Source organism: Carassius carassius, chromosome 7 (assembly GCF_963082965.1).
Source record: "Carassius carassius chromosome 7, fCarCar2.1, whole genome shotgun sequence".
Taxonomy (NCBI): domain Eukaryota; kingdom Metazoa; phylum Chordata; class Actinopteri; order Cypriniformes; family Cyprinidae; genus Carassius; species Carassius carassius.
Genome location: NC_081761.1, coordinates 32,758,510 through 32,780,940, shown reverse-complemented (window position 1 = coordinate 32,780,940; position 22,431 = coordinate 32,758,510). Strand labels below are relative to the sequence as shown.

The 22,431-nt window shown below is 36.8% G+C and overlaps 2 protein-coding genes across 7 annotated transcripts in view; one reads left to right on the top strand and one right to left on the bottom strand.

The window, feature by feature from the left end:
• Positions 1-789, top strand: part of LOC132143963 (nephronectin-like) — a 46,205-nt gene extending 45,416 nt beyond the window's left edge. For all 6 annotated transcript variants that reach the window (XM_059554626.1, XM_059554625.1, XM_059554629.1 and 3 more), the window contains 2 exons: positions 109-368; positions 453-789. In XM_059554626.1, the coding sequence (XP_059410609.1) occupies positions 109-368; positions 453-563 (371 nt within the window). In that variant the 3' untranslated portion in view covers positions 564-789. The remainder of the gene's footprint in view (positions 1-108; positions 369-452) is intronic.
• Positions 790-5,749: 4,960 nt separating this feature from the next.
• tbck (TBC1 domain containing kinase) overlaps positions 5,750-22,431 on the bottom strand; it is a 46,497-nt gene continuing 29,815 nt past the window's right edge. Inside the window, exons 23-26 of the mRNA XM_059554632.1 lie at positions 16,690-16,865; positions 8,384-8,559; positions 6,091-6,250; positions 5,750-5,945 (exon numbers count right to left, since the gene is read on the bottom strand). Coding sequence (XP_059410615.1) covers positions 5,835-5,945; positions 6,091-6,250; positions 8,384-8,559; positions 16,690-16,865 — 623 coding nt within the window. The 3' untranslated portion in view covers positions 5,750-5,834. The remainder of the gene's footprint in view (positions 5,946-6,090; positions 6,251-8,383; positions 8,560-16,689; positions 16,866-22,431) is intronic.

Sequence of the window (22,431 nt, the reverse complement as noted above, 5' to 3'; positions counted from 1 at the left end):
CTTCAATGTAAAAAAAATTTCAAGTATCATGCATTTTTGAATCATGCATTTTGTGGAGATAATGTTTTCATATATCAACCTGTATTAACCTTACCATGCCATTAAAAGGTGGGCGTTACCTGACGATCTCAGAGGGCGGAGAGAAGCGAGGTGGGCGTGGCGCTCAGCTGATCCTCCCCCTGACTGCGCCCTGGAACGAGGGGAACCTCTGCCTGGCCTTCAGACACAATATGGCAGGGCACCACGTGGGCATGCTGCAGGTGTTTGTCCAGAAGGGACGGCAGCACAGTCCCGCCGTCTGGGGTCGAACGGGAGGAAACGGCTGGAGGTCGACGCAGATCACCATTTGGGGCAATGGGCTAGAAAGCGTAAGTGTCAACACTCACATCACCGTTTGAGAGCAGGTCAAGCTGAAAACCAGCATCGGTGTTTTGTTATTTATGTCATTACAGGTGGTTGTGAAGGGCGAGCGGCGGAGAGGCCATAAAGGCGAAATAGCTCTGGACGACATGAGTCTCAAACGGGGCTCCTGTCAGGAAGAGCACAATCTGAGGAGACTTTAACACCGACAGAGACTTTTAATGCCAGCTTTATTAACGGGACTCTAGGAAGACGGACACTTTACAAAAATGGAAGTGGCTTCCTGTCAGTCCCAGTACAGTTTCGGTGCACTTCCTCTGGCCTTCCTCAGTGGCTACAAGTGCATGTTCCAGCTCAATACAGTGCTGCAGGGATGACATATTTTTTATAGGCCAAATCTTTGAAGTTTGCATTTTCGTACTTTAGTTCATCGTCGTGGTTTTTATTTTATGCCTGGTTAAACGCAAGCTCAAGATATTTTCACATTTTATTCTAAGGCATAAAATGCATCAGTAAACCCTTTTTATTTTTTATTTAAAACTTGTATGGAAAAAGGCAGTTGCTAATTAAATGTCACAACAGGTAAACTCATCTACTCGTCGCTTTAACAGCTTTTTAATGGCGCTCTTAAACTATTCTAACTCAAACTTTCAGGGAAAATGTTTTATTGGAAGTGTAATGTGGTAACGCTGAAATCATGCGACCGTTGTGTAGTTTTGTTTACCTTTTTACTTCTGGTGAGTTGTGTTCAGATTTTTCATGTAAGAATCACAAACTTTTGTTGATCACAGACCTTATTTTCGACAGTAATCCAAAAACCAGTTGGGTTTCTGTCGAGTGAACGAAGGTGATGCTAACTTCCAGGTTTGCCTACAAAAATACATTACTGCAGCGCTCTATTGGATAAAGTGTCAGAAAATATACTTTTGTATATTTTAATTTTGTAGATGTAAAATTTGTCTCCCACTGTCAAACAGATATTGTCATGCCATTGTAAATGCAAGTTGCCCAGTTGAACTGTTTATTTGCCACCTGAATCATGATGATGTCTTCAAAATCCCTTTTTAAATTCAGCCCATGTGTTTTGTTAACCAGCTAATCTGAGTGACGAACTATTTTTGGTGTATCATTGTTAATGTATTCATACATGTGTATATATATATAAATATATTTCAAATATGCTTTGTAGGTGCATATATATGTGAATTCTTCATCGTATAAGTGATGCAGGACAGTGTTTACATCACACAACCCAGTTTTGAGTATTTTATTGATGTATATTGTCAAGTACAAACCAGTAAACTGTTCTGAATTTGACTTCTTAATGGCTGTATCAGCCATTCTGTATGATCACCATGGTTACCCTTTAAGACTGTGTGTTGAATATGAAAGCTCTTGGTTTAATATTCAGATGAAGCAACGATCTCCAGACATTAAAAGGTGTGTGAACATAAAATATATGTCTTTTTTTTCTTAATCTTTCAGTAGCGTGAAAGCTTTTTCAGTAACGAGTGAGAAACTGATTGTTTTTGTCATGTTGTTTTGCACACACAGCTTTACAATTTAGCAAGCGGAGTCAATAATTAAGCAGTTCTCCGAAACAATGAAATGATTTGTTTATTCATTTGACTCAGTGTGACGACAGCTGCACAGCACTATATAGTGTCTTTCTTGTTGCAATATATTTATAATATGCATTTATAATATGATTACATTTCGAACATTATTATAAATAAAATGATTAAGAATTACAAAAATTAGCAGTTTAGTTGAATGCCGTTCGCCAGCATGTTCTTGAGTAAGTTCAATTCATTATGCAAATGTATATTTTCAGATACTGCTTTTGTGCTCGAACAATCAGGTTCTGTCTATTAATGTCTAAAAAAACATCAGGCCTCATTCATGAAATCTGCATAACTATTGTGTAAATCTTTCAAAAACGCTTTCTTGTGTAAAATAATTGCATTCAACTCAATGATTCGCATAGAGATTTGCTCTTGCTTGCATTTTCCTCACATGAACAAGGTCCATTTATTGCTTTACTGTCTTATGGCCTTGATATGAATCAGTGAAACTCCCTATACAAGAAATTCAAGTCCCATTGTAAGCCATTTTGAAAAAATATGTTTTGAAGTGGCAGTTTTGAGTTGTTCTGAGAGTTCAGCTATAACCTTGGTACAATCAACTTTAATTTTCATAAAGAAATGCATTTTTCAACAATACAAAGCATTCAAGGACATACCTCGTCTGACCTTTGTTTGAATCCAGATGACTGTTGCTTATGTATACATTTGAAATAAGAATATTCTGATGTAAATCCATTTTAGTGACAAGAGTTTTATAAAATATAAATTAAAGTAATTTAAATGTTAATTATACTTTAGATTTTTTTATATTTTTTTACCAATATTTAATAATATATTTAACAAAATAAATAATTGTAATTTAATAAACATTTTATGTATGTGTGTGTCATTTTGTGGTCCAGGGTCACACACACACACACGCACACACACACACACACACACACATACACACACACACACACACACACACACACACACACACACACACACACACACACATATATATATATATATATGACCATGGACCACAAAACCAGTCTTAAGTGTCAATTTTTCAAAATTGCATTTATACATTGCAATAAATAAGCTTTCCATTGATGTATGGTTTATTAGGATTGGACAATATTTGACTGTGATACAACTTTTTGAAAATCTGGAATCTAGGGTGCAAAAAAATCTAAATACTGAGAAAATCGCCTCCACATGAAGTTCTTAGAAATGCAAATTACTAATCAAAAAATTAAGTTTTGATATATTTAAGGTAGGAAATTTACAAAATATCTTCATGGATCATGAACTTTACTTAATATCCTAATGATTTTTGGCATAAAAGAAAAATCGATAATTATGACCAATAGTGTTTTTTTGGCTATTGCTAAAAATATACCCCAGCGATTTACAGTAAGCTGGTTTTGTGGTCAAGGGTCACACACATTTCAAAATTTGAATATTCTGAAAAAGTTCATTATTTTTTATTACTTATTTTATATATTCTATATTCATTACATGTAAAATAAAACATTTCATAAGTTATTATAATTCAATAATGGGGAAGACTGCTGGCCTGACAATGGTCCAGAAGACATTCATTGACACCCTCCACAAAGAGGGTAAGTCAGAGAAGGACATAACTGAAAGGGGTGGCTGTTCACAGAGTGCTGTATCTAAGCATATTAAATCCAAAGTTGACTGGAAGAAATTGGGAAGGAAAAATTGCACCAGGAACAGGGATGAACACAAGCTTAAGAATACCGTCAAGCAAAGCAGATTCAAACACTTGGGAGAGCTTTACAAGGAGTGGACTGAAGCTGGAGTCAGTGCTTCAAGAGTCACCACAGACATCTTCAGGAAAAGACCTCCCAAGTCACGTCTGAAACAGAAACAACAATCAGCAAAAGCATCTTACTTGGGCTAAGGAGAAAAAGAACTGGACTGTTGCTCATTGATGATTTGGGGTGTTGGTCCATTGTGTTTTATCAAGTCCAAAGTCAATGCAGCCATCTACCAGGAGATTTTGGAGCTCTTTATGCTTCCATCTGCTGAAAAGCTTTATGAAGATGCTTCATTTTCCAGCAGGACTTTAGCACCTGCGCACAGTGCCAAAACCACTTCCAAGTGGTTTGCTGACCATGATATTACTGTGCTTGATTGGCCAGCCAATTCACCTGACCTGAACCCCATATGGAATCTATGGGATATTTTCAAGAGAAAGATGAGAAACAGTCGATTCAACAATCCAGACGAGTTGAAGACTCAATAGTTCCTAGAAAATATGAAAGTTTCACTTTTTGAAATGTTACAAAAAACTTTTTTATGAAATGTAGTTTTTTTAGATGCACCTGTATACACACACACACACACACACACACACTCTCTCTCTCTCTGTGTGTTTGTGTAAACTACTCTTTTCTTATAAAATATTTTGCCTTTACACTTTTAAAAACATAAGGCTGTTTGAAAAAAACCTTTGCAGAAGATTGGTCTTGTAGTAGAGTTGTGTTCCTCTAAAGGCACAACATTACAGCCAGCAGGAGTGAATGATGAGTGTATTTTTATATTCTCCTGTATGCTCTGGGCTGGGTAGCAATGAGGTTCAAAATCCCGCAGTTATCTAAAATATCAATTTTATTGATCCCCAAGGGGAAATTGTAATAAGCACATTTGGCTCTGAACTTGCTGTAGAAATGGCAGCAGTCACCTCTAGAGACACAGCTGTGAGGTGAAGTATGTACTTGCAGTGGCAACTTTATTTGGTGCACTTACCTACTGTAGTCTTATTAACTCCATCTTTTGCCTCTAGCACAGTCTGAGTTCTTTCATCATGGAAACACGGTTAACGTTTTTTCCATCTTTTCCTTACAACACTGTACTGGATTGAAAACTGCCAATGTCCACGGTAGAAGATAAAGACACTTTGTAACATGACTGATAATGTGAAGGTCAGGTACCCCTGTACCCCTAAATGGATCCATGCTTTCAGGACCAATGCATATGCAAATAACTGGTTTTAAAGAAATATTCCACCTAAAAATAAAAAATGCATCACTTACGCATTTCATTCCAAACCTGTGTGATTTTCTTTTATTCACAAAACACAAAAGATGCTATGCAGAATGTCCCGCCGCTTTTATGCATTTAAGAAAAAAGATGCATCCTGAGGAAATATATTTGAATATAAATAAGGAGATTTCCATCTAATAATGATTCAAATTTCAGGCAGTCTGTTCCATAAACAGACAGCTTCAGTCCCCATCACTTGCACTGAATACCAAAAGTAATGTTTAGCAAATTCTGCCCAACATCTCCATTTTTGTTCTGTGGAAGAAAAAGCCATAACAGGTTTGGATCAACATGAGGGATCAACATTTCCGACTGCAAACAGGATATTTAACAAGAGAAAATGCAGAATGAGGCTTCCTATTGGTTGGATCCAGTAACTCACAAAACGTAAACGGAAAAAGGATAGTCATTTTAAAGGAAGAGCGAATAGATTTTGAGCAAGCTCAGACTATCTTTTTACAATAACGTGGACACGCATAACACCAGGAACATTGATTAAAGTAAACAGGTTAATAAATACTAGAATGGGAATTGCGAGAGAACTTAACTGCCTTCCATTTAAATTTGAAAACTACAAATAATAATTTTGACAACAGATATTGTAAAAAAAAACAACAACAACTTTATTTGTTTTTATTTGTTTGGTCCCAAAATGTTCAGTTTTGTTATTCATTTTCAAGTTTAAACTTTTCAGCGCTAACATGCATAATGCCTTTAAGGAACTCTTAGACATAGTTTAGAAGAAAACTGTATTAGCTGAGAAATGTATTCGCTTTTTGCATCATGTAAAAAGTTTAAAAAGTTTCCCTTTAACAGAAGAACATCCCATTATATCTGCGGGGATGGGACAGTTAACAGCCCAGTGGACTTCATCTTGTTCATGCCTCCATCCAAGACACAAACGCGAGGGAAATTTACCTTCACTAGGTGAGCTGCAAACTGAAGGAGAAAAGAAAGTGAATTATCATCATTGTTCATTTGAATGCATTTGACAGAAGCCTCAATAATGTGACTTGCAGTGAGTGCATTTAACAGTGCGTCTGTGTTTCCTACAGATATTAATAGGAAAATCAAAGAACTTTACCATGGTCGCGTTCTTCATGATGCTGCTGAGGATCACAATGACACGCAATCTGTGTCCGGCCAGGGTGCTGGTGGCGGGACACTGGAGCAGCTCCCCCTCCGGCCCAAACGTGGAGGTGTATGGGATGTTGATGCTGCCTGGGATGTGACCTCGACTGAAGCTGAATATGTATGGTCAAGGGCAACATGAATGCATTTATTTAAATAAAAAAAACTGTAATATTGTAAAATATTGTTACAATCTGAACAGTTTTCTGATTTAAAATTGAATTTATCCTGTGATTCAAAGCTGAAGTTTCAGCATCATTACTCCAGTCTTAAGTGTCACATGATCCTTCAGAAATCATTCTGATATGTTAATTTGCTGCTCAAGAAACATTTATTATAAATCTTGAAAACAGTTTTGCTGCTTAATACAACAGTTGTGCCGCAAACGTTTGAATAGTAGTGTATTTTGGATGAAAAGCCATATTTTGTATTATCCATAGTAATAGCTTGATAACATTGCAAAAATCTTCAGGTTTCAACAATTGAAGAAAAAAAAAAACAGGGTCCAGGGTTAAGCATACATTTGTAAAGCACAAAATGTTGTTCAGTAACTATCTTTGAGATCAGAAAATCAACATTTTCTCAAAATATAAGCATAAGTGTAAAGAGCCTTCTCCTGAGCCGGCCCCCAATCACTACCTGTGTTTAAAGCCATGCTAAAATCATATCTTTTTAACATTTTTGTGAAGGGAAAAATGTGGAGGCCATCACGAAGTTCTGCTCTACTCTGTGTATTACAGTGAATTAAGCAAATACCCAGAGGTACTTTGGTGTACGTATGTTCTGGTAAGACATTTTAAGCAGCACACAATCTCTTGTAAGCTCTTGAGCTGGCCGTTTGTAACGTTGTCAGCTGAAGTTCACAGGATTTACAGAACAAACTCCACATAGATCCATCGGCTTTGTGGAAACCGTCCAACTCCATCCAAAAACCACTGCAGCACTACAAAAGAAAAGAGACAGAGAACAAAGTGTGCAGGACAAGATAAAAAAAAGAGTGGGGAAAAAATTCCCCTGGGACATCGTCTGAATACAACCTAGATGAGCGCATGCAAGAGCAAGTATCTCAAAGAGAAGCACTGAATGAAATTCGGCAGGTGACCGGAGAGAAACATGAGATGAGGAAAGAGAACGAGTGCATAGTGTAATTGAATAATAACTCTTCTTAACTGCCTTCCTCTATAGATAAAGTTACAATCGGTGGTATTTTGCGCTATGTCGTTCAACAAAAATGATTGGGATCTGAACTTTTCTGAAACATTTAACAAGGCCTTTCTCCGTTTCTCAAGAGGATGAGAAAATTCTCACATTAATCATTAGTTCATGTAGACTTTATACAGGCATTAAAACAGAAAGGTCTTAGTCTAACATTCATATCAAATATTTATATGGTCATAAATGGTGCAGAATACAGAATGAGAGGACAATGAATATTTACATCCATATACCAGCCCTGCAGCTTTTACATTATATTTGCTATACAGCAGCTTAATTTCCCTGAAGGCCTTGAATACATTTATTGTGACTGCTCTTATGCTGCTTGTGTGCTCTCTAGAATCTACTTAAAGCAGCCCTGATGCAAACAATGACAAACCTCTTCAACAAATGAACTACTATAATGCTCTCCCACACATTCCCACACTGGACTTTTAGTTAAACTGATCTGATTTTTACATCATTTACATAAGAGTACAGCCAACTCCCTAATTATTGCTTTCAAACAGCAAAGCACAACTATGGCAACTCTGCAAGTATATTTATAATAAAAGCCTCCTTTGTTCTTGGAGTTGGTCTTAAATTTTTTCCAGCTTTTAATTTTTCTAATGTCCTGAGGTCTAGCTTGGGCCCTCGTGAGTTACACATAGAATGCCAAAAATCTTTCTAAACATAAAAAGACAAAAACGTGTTATATCTCAAGAAGATACAATTACACACCTGTTCAAAAAGGGTAAGGGTAACTAAGATATTTTTTAAAAGATATAAATACTTAAAAAAATGAAAAAAGGGTGCTTTAAATTATTCAAAAATGCAAATATATTTCATATATTTCAAATATTTCAAAATATTTCAAACAAATTTATTTTTGATAATAAAAACATTGATAATAATATGTTATGTATCTTAAGCAGCAAATCACCATATTAGAATGATTTCAGGCTTGGTGAGAGTAAAAAATCTTGCAAAAAATTTTATTTTCTGTAAGCGTGAGGATTCTATTTGCAGTATCATTAAGACTGAAAGGATACTCTTCAAGGCTGCGGATGTCCACTGCCAGAATCTTAGGTTTCCCAGTCCTGGCCCTCTTGACAGGAGTTTTAAAGCAAGTCGGTCCACTGAGCTCACACAGGTCAATGAGGTCTTCCACAGATATACGCGGAGACACTTCTGCTTTCAGCTCGCTCAGCTTGAGTGGCTCGCGGCTCTGAGGGTGCAAAAAATAAGTGGTAAAACAACAGATTTTTAGCAGCACTGAGCGTTATTTAAAAAAAATGTGCAAGAGAAAGTGATGAGTGGGTTGAAAATAAGACAAGTAAACATAAGTGTTAAGCAAGAAAAACAGTGAAGAATCATGGAGTACATTTAATGAAAACACACACATGTTCAACTCCTGCATCCTGCACCCTGACGATACAGGTATCCCTCAGGGATCTGTACTTGATCCGATACCATTCTCCATTTATACCAGATAGCTTGATTTTCTTATCCAAATGCATAGCTTTTCTATTTCACTGCCAAGTCGACAAAAATCAGGGCTCCTTTTCATCCCTCTGTTTTCACTTCTGTGATCTTATATCCCTCTGACATCTCAACCTGAATGAATAATCAACACCTCGAGCTCAACCTATCAAGACTGAGCTGCTCTCAAGATGGCTTCTGACTCTCAAACACAGCGGTTACCTCAAGGTGAATAAAAGCCCTAGATATCTGCGAAGATGACCAGCTCACACCCAGTGAACACATCACAGCAATCAAACAGTCTTAAGGCATTAGATGCACAACTCCAGAAAAAAAAAAGAAACATTTCCTTGACCTCAACTTCTTGTTAAACTTTTTTCCCCAGATAGCGGAGGTTGAGATTATTCACCCGACCCTAAACCAGAAGTAGATACAAACTGTGTTAAATGGTGTTTAGATGTCAGTCCAATTATCTTTTCCTTTCTGTTTAGGTGGAAATTCAAGGTTCTGCAAGATTAGATGTTTTTTATTAATGCGACAGCTCACCAGGCTACCTGGATGTGCTGTATGACCCCTCAAGGGTATCCAAAATACTGCTGCTTAATTTAACCGTTAGAAAATCTGTCACAAGCTGTTGTCAGAAATCCTCACATTTGCATCTTTGCTGAAGTCTTCATGGGGTGCACAAACTTGCCTGAATCAAAACCAATTTCTGGCCTACAATTGCAGCCAATGTCCTGGGCCCCTGCTATCTTAAATCCATTTTCAAACCCTTTTTTCAAAACCCGGTCAGGGCAATTAGCTTAATCTAGCCTCTATATGCAAGGAGCCCATCTGACTGGAAATTTCTCAATCTGTGCCACATCCCAACGATTAACAGAGCAACAAATGGTCCAGTTGAACTCGGAATGAAAACCACTCATTTTCACATAAATATAATTTCTCCCAGTCGACAGAAAAGCAATACATCAATATTATAGCTCTAATTTGCACTTCAGGTTCAGGCACATTAGATCTTTATAAGAAAGGACTGATTTAATAGGCACAATAGGCGTGGATAACAATCACTGTTCCTGTTCATCCTCTCTACACCTTAACACTGGCCAAATTATCAAGTAAATCATCCACAGTAACCATCGACAGCAGGTGTATTACAAAAAGGTGTGGGCAGTATGGCCAATCTAGTATGTGTAGTGTGTAATTTTATAAAAATCCCTTTCTTTAGCAATACTGTCATGATTTCCAGTAGAATGAGCTATACATCTTTATCTGCATTCTGTAGCTCAAACAGCTAAAGTCATAGCATTGCTGAGATTATGGGTTTGATTGCCACTGTTAAAAATAATGTTCTTTATTGGCTCAAGTACAGTATGGTACCAAGAACTTTAAAAGTCTTTCCATTGCACAAAATCTTTCCATTGCACAAAAGGTTCTTTATAAAAGGGAAAAGCTTCTTTAGATAAGTAAAGATGTTCTAAAAAATATATTCAATGGCATCGCTTTGCCCATTTAACATGTTGAATCGGCATTTGTCGGGACTTGGAATGTCTGGGAAGAAACATACTGTCATACTTGAGAATCAAAACTGCATAGGATCAGACAACTTATAAGCATGTAATTTCAGAGAAACATATCTTAAATTAATCTATCACAGTGTAAACGGTATAGTAAATTCTCTACTTATTTAAACATCTATAATACCACCATGATTCATGATTGACATTTGAATTTAAAATGGTCAAATCCAGTCATACCGTAGTGCTATTGAAGTTTAATGTACATATTTATATCGTCTTTTGCCCTTTTGCAATTTAGTTCTAAAATTAGCCAATTATTTTATTAAGTATTTTCGCTGTTTTGCTGTATTAGTTTGTATAAGCAATGTCATAGAGCAATACAGCATGTATAAAGCAAATTGATTAATCTAGTTGTTTAGTGACATCTTATGATTGTGGAAAGCATGACCACTGTGATGAAAAAATGCTTTTTAGAATTTATTTCCAACTACTAAATGGTGCAATTGATTAGCCAAATCTTATGCTTGTGAAAAGCACCAGTGAGCCACACTGCATAAACAGTAAAAGCCCTAATAACAATGCGCATTATCGCTGAATTCCTCACTTCTCAGTGCAGGACTCTGAAACAAAGAGCAACAGCACAGGAAAGGGCAGTGAGGTGGGGGGATATCTCGTAAATGTCAATGTTCAGTAGCCCATGAAATCAGTCCAATCAGTCACGGAGTACCCAGCCTCCCACAGAGTGCAGCCAATTACCTATGAGGTCACCTTAGCAATGGAGGTAAGTTTGAGGAATGGAGGGCGGCTGATGTCCAATGGATTCTGGTATTAAAGTGCATTAGATCCGCAGGGCCCGTGGCATTCTCATCATTGCCTAAAGGAGGCCCTTGTCCCCTGGTTTCAGACGCTCTAAATGCAGGCAAGAGTCTTGACCTTTTATTATCAGTGGTGACATTTCAATAGGCCGTGAACTTGCCTGTTTGGATGCTCTGCGGTTTCAGAGAACGGCAAGCGATTCGAAAGACAATGAGCTGGTCTGATCGGTCGAAGCGGGAAATGTTTTGTCTCAAAGCTGAAAGGAGCTGGCTTTAAAAATGGAGAAATAACCAAAACCATGCAAACATTCCAGTGGGTATTTATGGTCTGAAAAGGATTACCAGTGCAAATCTGAAAACAAGCTTGTGTTTGAAGGGCTTAACATCTACATTACAGGAGCTGTCAAAAGATATATGCTATCTTCTATCAAAAATGATGACAAATGAAGATCTTGCATCAATTCAGTCATGTGACGATGTCCTGTGGTGCATGAGAGGGATTTAACCATCCAACATCTGGCTGCGGTGGAATAGGTGATACGTTTAGGCTGCCACACAACAGAGTCTAAAAGAAAGTCTGGAATCAGAATAATAATACAGATCTTAGACTGAGGGAATGAGACAATGGTCTGCTCACTTCCCCTCTCCTGACCAATCAGAGCCTAGCGTCACATGCCACCTAAAAAATGGAATATACTTAAAAAATAATAAATAAATAAACAAAATAAAAAATAAACATGCATTTTGTTGTGTGCAAAATAATTCCATTGCCCAGATAAACTGCCAAATTATTTGGGTTGATATTGTTAGATCATGCCTAACAGTATGCTTCAAGTATTTTCAAAATGTTTAGTGCCAAGTACCCACAAATATGATGATTACTATATATTATGATGATAATCTTATCCTCCCTAAAATATAAAGGCAGCCATATATTTCCATGCACAGTAAATGGATAAAAATAAATGATCAGCTTTTATTTATCACTGCATTAAATAAAAAATAAATATTATATTTAAAAATATGTATTACTTTATATTTAAATGTATATAGAAATATATGTAATAAATTAGAAGTGTATTGTTTTTTTCCACCTAATATTAGAATATAAAAACATTTTCAACTCAATTCAAAAATATTTGCATAAAACTTTTCATAGAAAAATATTATTCCAAACCAGCTTCCCAAATAATAGTGCCATAAAACTAGTGAACAAGATGACAATGTGCATGATTGTTTATTTTTAACTATTAAAATGAAATGCATTTTTGTTTCTGTAGAATCAACATCTAATACCAATAACATAACAGTGGGAGTTTTGGTGGCTTATTGCGAATATATTGCTTTTGTTGGTGTGTTTTTTTTTAAAAACTTATTTCTACAGAGCTGGAAGATTATATACTTCATTACAGTTGTCAGTTTCCTATCCAACACATGAAACACAATGACAATGGAACAACCAGAAACTAATGGACGGCATTAATACCACATGCCATGTAACTTAAAAGGCCAACAACATACCAATGCACACAACAAAATGAACAGCAAAACTGATTGAAAAGGGTCCAGTACAGGAGTACTGACTATTTCAGACTAAAGTACAGGTCCCTTCGCTTCAAAGTTTTTGGTTGTGACAATGACCTCAGTTCACCGAGAATTCATTTGCACTTTGTCATTACGAACATTGATCATTAACAGGCTGACACAAAGGACGAGTACACAGCCCGAAGGGAATGTTTTTAAGAGGATTACCCACAGTTCTTTGGCTCTTTGTGTTGGAGTGGCGTATTACTGAGAATCGTGTTATTGAGTTATTGAGTTAACTAGCTTATTCACTTAACAAGCCATAAATAGCCTTTAAAAGCATCTAGTAAAGCCCAAGTAATGGAGGTTGGATTCTTTACAAAATGAACTGAAGTCACTGTGTGTTTAATGGCTGAGACTTTAATGAACAATTGCTAGAACTTTCTGAAGGAGTGGAAGAAATAAAGCTCAGAAATGAGTCTGCAGAGAACTCAATCAGCATCAGGATTCTCTTGTAAATCTACATGGATCTTTTGATGCAAAAGTGACAGTATATGCAGATATGTTAGAAGCGATGCATTGCAATACAAATGCCAACTTGTATCTGATGCAAATTTTTAAATCGATGCATCGCATTGTTAACTTATGTTGAATTTGTCGATGCACCGATGCAAATCGGTGAATCTTCCCATCCCTGGTATATATACTGTATATATATTTGTTTTTTGTTTGTTTGTTTTTGAGCAGCAAATCAGCATGTTAGAATGATTTCTGAAGGACCACATGACACTGAAGACTGAAGTAAAGATGCTGAAAATCCAGCTTTGATTGCAGGAATAAATGCATTTTACAATATAATCAAATATATATATAAAAAAAAATTTAAGTTGTAATAATATTTCACAATATTACTGTATAAATAAATAATAAATACAGCCTTTCTGAGCCTTTGTGAAAAATTGTATATACAATCTCAGAACTTCTGAATTGCAAAGACCTGTTATGATGAAATGACTGATGAACACAGCAAGAAAAAAAATTTCAAAACTATTGAAATTGGCTGAAATGCAATGCAGAAATGATCATTTCTCTACCCTTTCATCAACATATCAGTCCAGTTCAGATAATAGATTCTAATTCTGCAAATTACACATTTGTTTAAATAAAACGTTCAGACTAGTACAGAAAATGGCAAAACTAAATTGCATTACTGATTTGGAATTTTCATTTTGCACCAAATGGGAAATGGGAATTCAATCACAGAAATCGGTTTCTATTTTACATAACACATTTCAGTGAGTTATGCATCCATATCAGGTATGACCATTTGATTATATTTTATTGCAGTCAGTAACCATCGCAATAAAAGGCACGTTATAGTTATTACTATTCATCATGAAACTAATTTCAGAGCACGACCATCTACAACTACTAAGTGTTGCTCAAAAATGCATTCAGCCGTGTACACATGATGTTTCTCTGATTCAGCTGAAGAAACTGGTATCATCATCTCTATCACAGACACACACACACACACAAACACACGGCTGCAGACAGAAAGTTTAGCTGCAAGTTCAGACTTGTTGGAGTCAGGCTTTAGTGATGGCGCCTGTCAGATGGCCGACAAAAAGAGAGAGCAGAGAGCTTGTTCAGCAGACACATCATGCTCTAATGACCAGGAGATGACAATCAACAGCAGGCCTAACCGCACCATTTACCACCCGGAGCACAGCTAGAGAAAAAAACAAGTGATTCTGCACAGAGGAAAATGCATGACAAAGGATGAATAAATAGAAGACCAAATAGAAAAGAAATAAGAACTCAAATAGTCTTATATGACACAGGAGAATGGGTCTAAAACTATAACACAGAAAAGTGTTTCAAAACATGTACTGAAGACTATTTAGTCACTTGATTTAAATGCATAACTGCCATTGAGATGAATGAGAATACTAACAGATTCTGTACAGACATCCTTGTTTCTAAGCTACTGTGTAACCTGGATTATTTATGTGATGTTTTTATCAGCTGTTTGGACTTTCATTCTGACGGCACCCATTCACTGCAGAGGATCTCTTGTTGAGTGATGCAATGCTACATTTCTCCAAATCTGTTCTGATGACACTTTCTACCCAGTTATGTACCTTCTACACTTTGTGGTTAATTGCTTATGCAAGAATGCATTCGCCAAGATGATAAAATGTAAATGTTTATGCGAGTGTGTAGGCATGTGAGACCATGAGCATTTCTCAGCCTTTCACAGATACGGATGTAGCTATATATCGCTGAAGCGGTGCATTTCCAGACATCACGCTGTGTTCAGTTAGAGAAAAGAAAGAGATTAGGTCAACAGATGAGTGTTTGTGAAGCTCAGCACTGCCTTGGGCCCATCGCTGATGAATCTCAAACAGAGAGCCAAGCACAAAGAGGTAAAAGGTTAGATAGATGCTCTCAGTGTGTGACTCCAAATACATCTCACATCCTCATGATACATAACCAGTCATATCTGTGATAAGAAATGCATTTTTTTAAAGACTCACAAGCTTCTCCAGAAGTGTTAATATCAGTTATTTAATGATAACAAGACAACCTGTAATAAATAAATAAATATGGCACTGTTTCTGACTAAGCAAACTGTTTTAATTATCTGGTTGGATTATTATATTTATTAAGTGGTGTCAATCTGATCATCATTAACTGATCATTATTATCCTGGTTGTGCAGAAGCACCAATTAAATTTCAAATATGTGAAGGCCCAATGTTTCATCTTCACTATTACATTTTGTCCCATTACGTATGAAATAGGCAAAATGTGAAACAAAGAAGAAATTTTGGAGGCTAAATTATAAACAATAATAATTGAAAAAAAAAGTTGCGAGAGTGATTTCTCAATGACAGTACTTACATAGTAGTCTAATGTGTTTAAAAGTAGCTTATGATAAGAATATGAAAAGTCTTTGTATTACCTTTGGTCTTTAGTATATGTCAACCAGGAGATTTTCATAATATGACAGGAAGAGTTACAAGCACAATCAGAAGGTTAGGTCATCGGAAAGGTTGGATGAGAGAAGAGGATGGAATATTTATGGGTAAAGGCTGAACTCTCACATGCATTAGGACATACTTTGACAAATTAACGGCGGCATTCGAGCCAATTGAGGTCAACTGATGTCTGTAGCCTACATGGGAGTTTTGAGCAGAAACTTCAGACATCCAGAACAAATGTAGCTGAAATTCCTTATGTTGGAAATGATAAAGAAACTGAGCTGAAATCTGAATTATGACCTCCAGCTTTGCTACCTACTCAACAACTCCTGGAAGATGTGATTTATTGGTGAAATGTATGCATTTCTAAACTTGAGTCCAGTTTTTGTCCAGTTCATAAAAGTCAGTGGGGTTTAAAACAACACTGGACACCACAGACTTCCACTGTATGCAAATCTTCCATAGTTTCGTGTTATTGAGTTTCATTGTGTACAGGCCTACAAATCTGAAATAAAACCTCCCATATTTTGACTTCCAGTTTCCCTTGGCACTTGAATGTTTACTAGCGAGCTAAAGCATCTCATTAGGAAATGACCAGTGGGCAGCTGAACTCATCAGTGGCTAAATTCGCTACTCTTCTGACCGCAAACCTTCATGGATCCTTTGATTAGAAATGGGTAATTGGCTCTATCTCCGACTTCAGCTCTCGGCACACAGACATTTTCAAGTCCAAAAGGGCAAAAGGAACACAGCAAGATGTCGAAGGCGATTACTGTAATAAAGGTCACTCTGTTGTTTAGGGTTTCTACCTTTATATCTTCAATAGCAACTACTCTCATGACAGTAATATAAGAGAGAAGAAGCGTTATTGTGAGAAGAAGTTATTTGTTGGCCTTCTCCACTATAAGGTTCGGTCACATTAAATAATCTTTTAAAATGCATCCAGCATCCTAATACAGTAAGACAACCTTTTTTTCTGAGGAGATTATGGAGCCGAGGTACGCCGAGGTAAAAGGTAGATCTGGGACACTTACCAGGTCTGTTTTGGTCAGGTCTTGATATTCTGTAGAGTAATAGGAAGGTGCTTTCCCGAAGCTGTTGCTGTCACTGGCAGGTTTGTTTGGCTGGGCATGCTGGCGATAAGTGGCACTTTTAGGAGTCCAACAGAAGAGGTTGATGGATTCCCGGACACAGCGTTCAATGTCGACCTCTGACAAAACAGCAAAGAGAAATATCACTACATAAACAAGTCAAAAGTTTAGGGTCTCTTATGTTTTTAATTGACTAAAAATATGGTAATATTGTAAAATATTATTACAATTTAAAATAACTTGTTTCCTCTTAGAACACATTTTAAAAAGTAATTTATTCCTGCGATGCAATGCAGAATTTTTCATTACTCCTGGCCTCAGTGTCATTCTAATATGTTGATTTGATGCTCAAGAAACATTTACTGTTATCAATGTTAAAAACATTTGTGCTGCTTGATATTATTGTGGAAACAAAATGCACCCGTAGTGATGTAAACACAAATTGTGAAGTCTATTTCATAATGACAAGCGAGTCTTAAGCTATTGAATCTAGCACTTGCTGTTACGGGAAATGTAAATATCTTAAGAGCACTAAGAACAGCAACTTTACGCTCATATGGCAAAGCCGCAGGAGAATTACAGACTTTCTAACTTCCGTCTAATTAACCTTGGATGACCTTGGAAAGCCTCTCCAGAGAGTTGCCCTCCAGCTGATCCAAAGACTCTGACACTCTGCCAATGCTTCATTCAGTCACAAACAAACTCAGCGAAGACATCAACACTTCATTCACACTCTCCCAGCAGCAGAGAAAGAGAAGAAGAGGAGATTCAGCTGCTTCCTTCAAATGCAAAGCCAGCTCTCTTGATCCATGCGCCTTAAACCGGAGATTAAAGTTCACATGGATAATATAAACAAATCAGGAATCCTTTCCTCGCCATCTCACTCACTTTCTATCCTGTTAGCGACAAAAAAAGTATCCCTAATGAAGTGGTTTAGTATGCTTGGGCTACTATTTAAATCGAGCCGAGTGTGACAGCTTCGTTTTATTTAAGAGGATATGATCTGAATACTGGATTATAAACACTGGACTTTCACTGAGAGGCTGTGATTACTGTCCTCTGAAGTAATAAAGGCAAGAGAGAGAAAAAAAACAACTACTGTGTTGCCTACTATCTGAAAATTGCTATTTGTATGGCAAACAGAGATTCTGTCTATGTGATGGGTTTCAAATCAGTCACCTTTGAGGCTCTTTTGCAATTAAGATGGCAAGGAAGGCTTTGGAACAGATAGAGGAGGAGGAAAATGAATGCAAACAGCATGAGAGATGATGCACCAATCAGTCAGTGCATTAGAGACCGTGACAGATGATACACCTCTCCTCCAACCATCACCTCCCCTTCCCACCTTACACTGACCCAAATCTACAGGCAGAGATGAAGAAAGACAGACGCATCTGGAAGTTCAAGACACGCGCACATCATAATTACAGAGCATCGTCACCTCTGCCATAACAGTAATATAACATCCTCCCAATCGAACCGAACAGTGCATGCACCAGGGGTCCTTGACACCCCACGTACGACCCACATTCAATCCACAGCGCTCTCGAATCCCAACCCTACACAGTGGCATGGAAGGAATGAGTGAAGACATCCAGTCACATTGCATGAATGTTGCATGAAACGCCTCCACCATCAGTGTAGCCAAGACAAATATCATGTGATCGAAGGACAGATTTGGTTATGCATTCCACATCCCATCTTTATAAACACAACTTTTGTCACAGTATTAGCTGCAGACGTTAATCAGACTTTCAGATGGCATGAAATATACATGCATGAAGGAGTCATCTGGATTCAGTGGGAAAGTGGGATAAGAACTAAATGACAGACTACTAACTTTTCCTGAAGTCATCGGATGCGGTTGAAGGAGTGAAATCAGCAAAATATGGATATGGAATAGACATTATTATTATGCTTGTAATCATAATTACTGTATTAGCTATGATGTTTCGTAAACTATGGTTAGCACGGTAAATTTGTGAAAGGGTACCTCATGAATAACTGAATCTTGTGGTGAAAGATTTTTATTTTCAGAATGAACAAGCAGCCAGAATTTATAATATGAAATTGTACAGTATCTGCATTGATCCATAGCCGAATCTGTTGTCAATTACTAGAAATATTCAGTTTAAAAATGTTAAAAACTAAAACAATATACACTAATGTTCAAAAGATTGGGGTCAGTGAGATAGAAGCCTCTTATGTTTACCAAGGCTGTAATTATTTTATTAAAATGCAAAAATCATTACAAATTAAGATTACCATTTTCTATTCAAATATATTTTAAAATGTAATTTATTCCTGTGATGCAAAGCTGAATTTTCCCATTTTTGTCTTCAGTATCACATGGCCCTTTAGAAATCATTCTAATATTTGGTTTTCAAGAAACATTTCTTCTCATCAATGCTGAAAACTGTTGTGCTGCTTAATATTTTAGTGGGAATTCTTTGATTTTTGGGGGAATTTATTTGAAATAGAAATCTTTTGTAACTTTATTTTTTGGTAGATATCTTAACCCTCTGGAATCTAAGGGTATTTTTGGGGCCTGGAGAAGTTTTGCCATGCCCTGACATTTGTGCTTTTTTCAGTTTCTTATAAATATCTAAATGGATAAAGTCTAATCTCAATGTAATCAGCACAAACTGGGCTATAATAATATGCGAGCATTACTTTCGATCAATTAAATGAATCCTTGTTGAAAAACAAAAAATTCTGAAAGGTAGAGGGAAAGAAAACTATAAAATATTTATTCCAAAATAGACCATATTTTACATTTCATTCATTTGATACAAGTAGTGCTGCTGGAAAGTTTGTGAACCCTTTAGAATTTTCTATTATTCTGCATTAATATGACCCAAAATATCATAAGATTTTCACATAAGTCCTGAAAAGTAAAAAGGAAAATGATCCAGTGGTACATATCTGTGCCTTGTAAAAGTAGGAATAACTGCATCCAAACATTTCTTGTAACTGCTGATCAGTCCTGCACAACATTTTGTATGAATTTAAGCCCATTTTTCATTACAAAACCACTTCAAGTCTGATGTTGGAGGGTTTCCTTCTATGAACTGCTTGCTTCAGCTCCTTCCACAACATTTCAAATGGATTAAGGTCTGGACTTTGACTTGGACATCCTGAAACAGCTTGTGTGCTCGGGGTCATTGTCTTGCTGCATGGCCTACTTTCTCTTGAGACTCAGTTTCTCGGACAGACATCCTGACATTTTCCTTTCAATTTTGCTGGTATAGTTCAGAATTCATTGTTCCATCAATGATGGCAAGCCGTCCGGGCCCAGATGCAGAAAAACAGGCCCAAACCATGAAATTACCACCACCATATTTCACAGATGGGATCAGTTTCAAGCCATGCCAAGCAAATATGAGAAAGGCCTCTAGTTGCTTAGAAGTTACCTTGGAGTCTTTTGCAACCTCTCCAACTATTAGATGTCTTGCTTTTGGAGTGATCTTTGTTGGTGGACCACTCCTGGGGAAATTAACAGTGGTCTTGGATTTCCTCCATTTGTACCCCATCTGTCTGACTGCGGGTTTGTGGAGTCCAAACTCTTTAGAGATAGCTTTGTAACCTTTTTCAGCCTGATGAGCAACACCAACTCTTTGTCTGAGGTCCCTTAGAGATTTCCTTTGTTCATGCCATGATTCACTTCCACAAACATGATCGAACTTGGATAGATCCCAGTTCTTTAAGTAAAACAGGGCAGACACTGACACCTGAATGAAAACACCTGTGAACAGATTCGACTCTTCAAATCAACCGCTAATCCTAGAGATTCACATACCTTTGCCAATCACAGATCATTTTTCTGAATAAATAAATGTCAAAGAAAATATATGATTGGGTTCTCTTTGTTTACTTTCTAGACTTGTGTGAAAATCGGATGATGTTTTGGGTCTTATGATTTGGATCTTGCATGATCCACTGAAAAAAATTTGTTGCTGAAAAGTTTGATTGTCCATTGCTCTGCTGCAAAATTAAAATTTGAATAGTGAGTGCAGATCTTTTATCTGAAGGTCATATTAATGCAGAAATATTAGATTAGAATATTTGAAAGATTTTTTTTAAATGAATTCTGCTATCATCCACACTCCTTTATAGATAATAACATCAGTAAGGACCTTTACAAATGTTCACTGGTCGATCGCTTACACCGAACATCACCCGGTGCTTCACGGCTTCTCTTGCCAGAATGGATTGATGTTCGCATGTCTATTCAGAGTCTACAAAATAATGACAAAGTGCAAAGAGAGTGAACCTGGGCCATTTAACACCTATCGGCTCATGAATCCATTTCATCACTGCCAACGTTTTCCACACGGTTTCCATGAGATATAAGAAGGGAAGGAAAAAAAACCTTGATAAAGGTGATAACAGTTAGTTAAAACCTCTTTATGAGGGAATGAAAAAAGACAGCGGAGGAAAATTCACCTCCAAGACTTTACTCCAGAGAAATATAACTTACTACCGAAAGGGATCTGCAGTTGTGGCCAAAACAAAACACTCAGGGACACATACAAACCCAATCTCTATAGTTTAATTAGTAACCTGCATGAGATAATAATAATAATAAGAAGAATGGTAACATGTTATTAACAAGTTGAGACGTTTGTGTACAGGAGGCAGGAATTGCAAGGCACTGATTCACCAACTCTATATTTAGTGCTAACAGTGTGCAAAATAAATGTATGTCATGTAGCAACAAGTGGGTCAAACAAACATGCTAGGATCGAGGAATGTGATGACTGTGCTTAAAGTCTCAATAGAAAAATGTTTTATTGAATGCTTTGGGCATAAATGAATAATGCACTTTAATGAGAACAGTGTAAAACGAGAGTAACAAGTGCCTTTATTACAACAGCATTGCTTGATTCATTCTACGCAGACTGATTCAGTACTCAATGAATCAATGATTCAGCAGTGAAGAATACCAAGGTAGAACACCTGAAATGTCAGTCTGCTCAACACAAAAAGCTCTTGCACAGCTCCTTAAGATTTGGAAATGTAGTGCATATGGAATGCTTTTATGATATTTTCATTATAACATCTTTGAATTTGTTCCTTTAGAATCATTTTCTGCTAAGTTGCTTTGCGACGATGTGTATCATGAAAAGCGCTATATAAAAACATGAACTTGATTGAAGTGAACTGAGACCACCTAGAACTCCAAAGCAACCATATAACAATGCAATGGCAAACAATAACAACTGCAGCATTGTGGTAATGGAGAATTTCATGTTCTTGCACTCCTCACATGCTCTTTAGTAAAAATTATAGTCAGTGATTCATATATGTTTGTGCAATGTTGGCTGGATCTCCGTAAAAATGTATAATCTCAATGGAGGAACAAGTGCTTCTGATTACTATTTGTGTGCAGGTTTTGTAATTCAACTTGGAAGGACCACATTTTTGGACCAAATAAAATCAAGTTTTGCTTTAAATCTACTATATTAACAGGTTTGAGAGTTAGATTTAAAACTTTTTGCATATAAAAACTCACTAATACAGTAAAATGTGTGTGTGTGTTTAAGTCTGAAAGACTACAGCAAAACGAGAAGAAGCTGGTAAGCAGCAAGGAAACATATTTTACCTATAAAAGGAGTTTTCTCCCTCAGACTTTTCATGTGGCTTGCCAGCGAAAAAGAACAGAAAAATGTAATCCCAAAATCT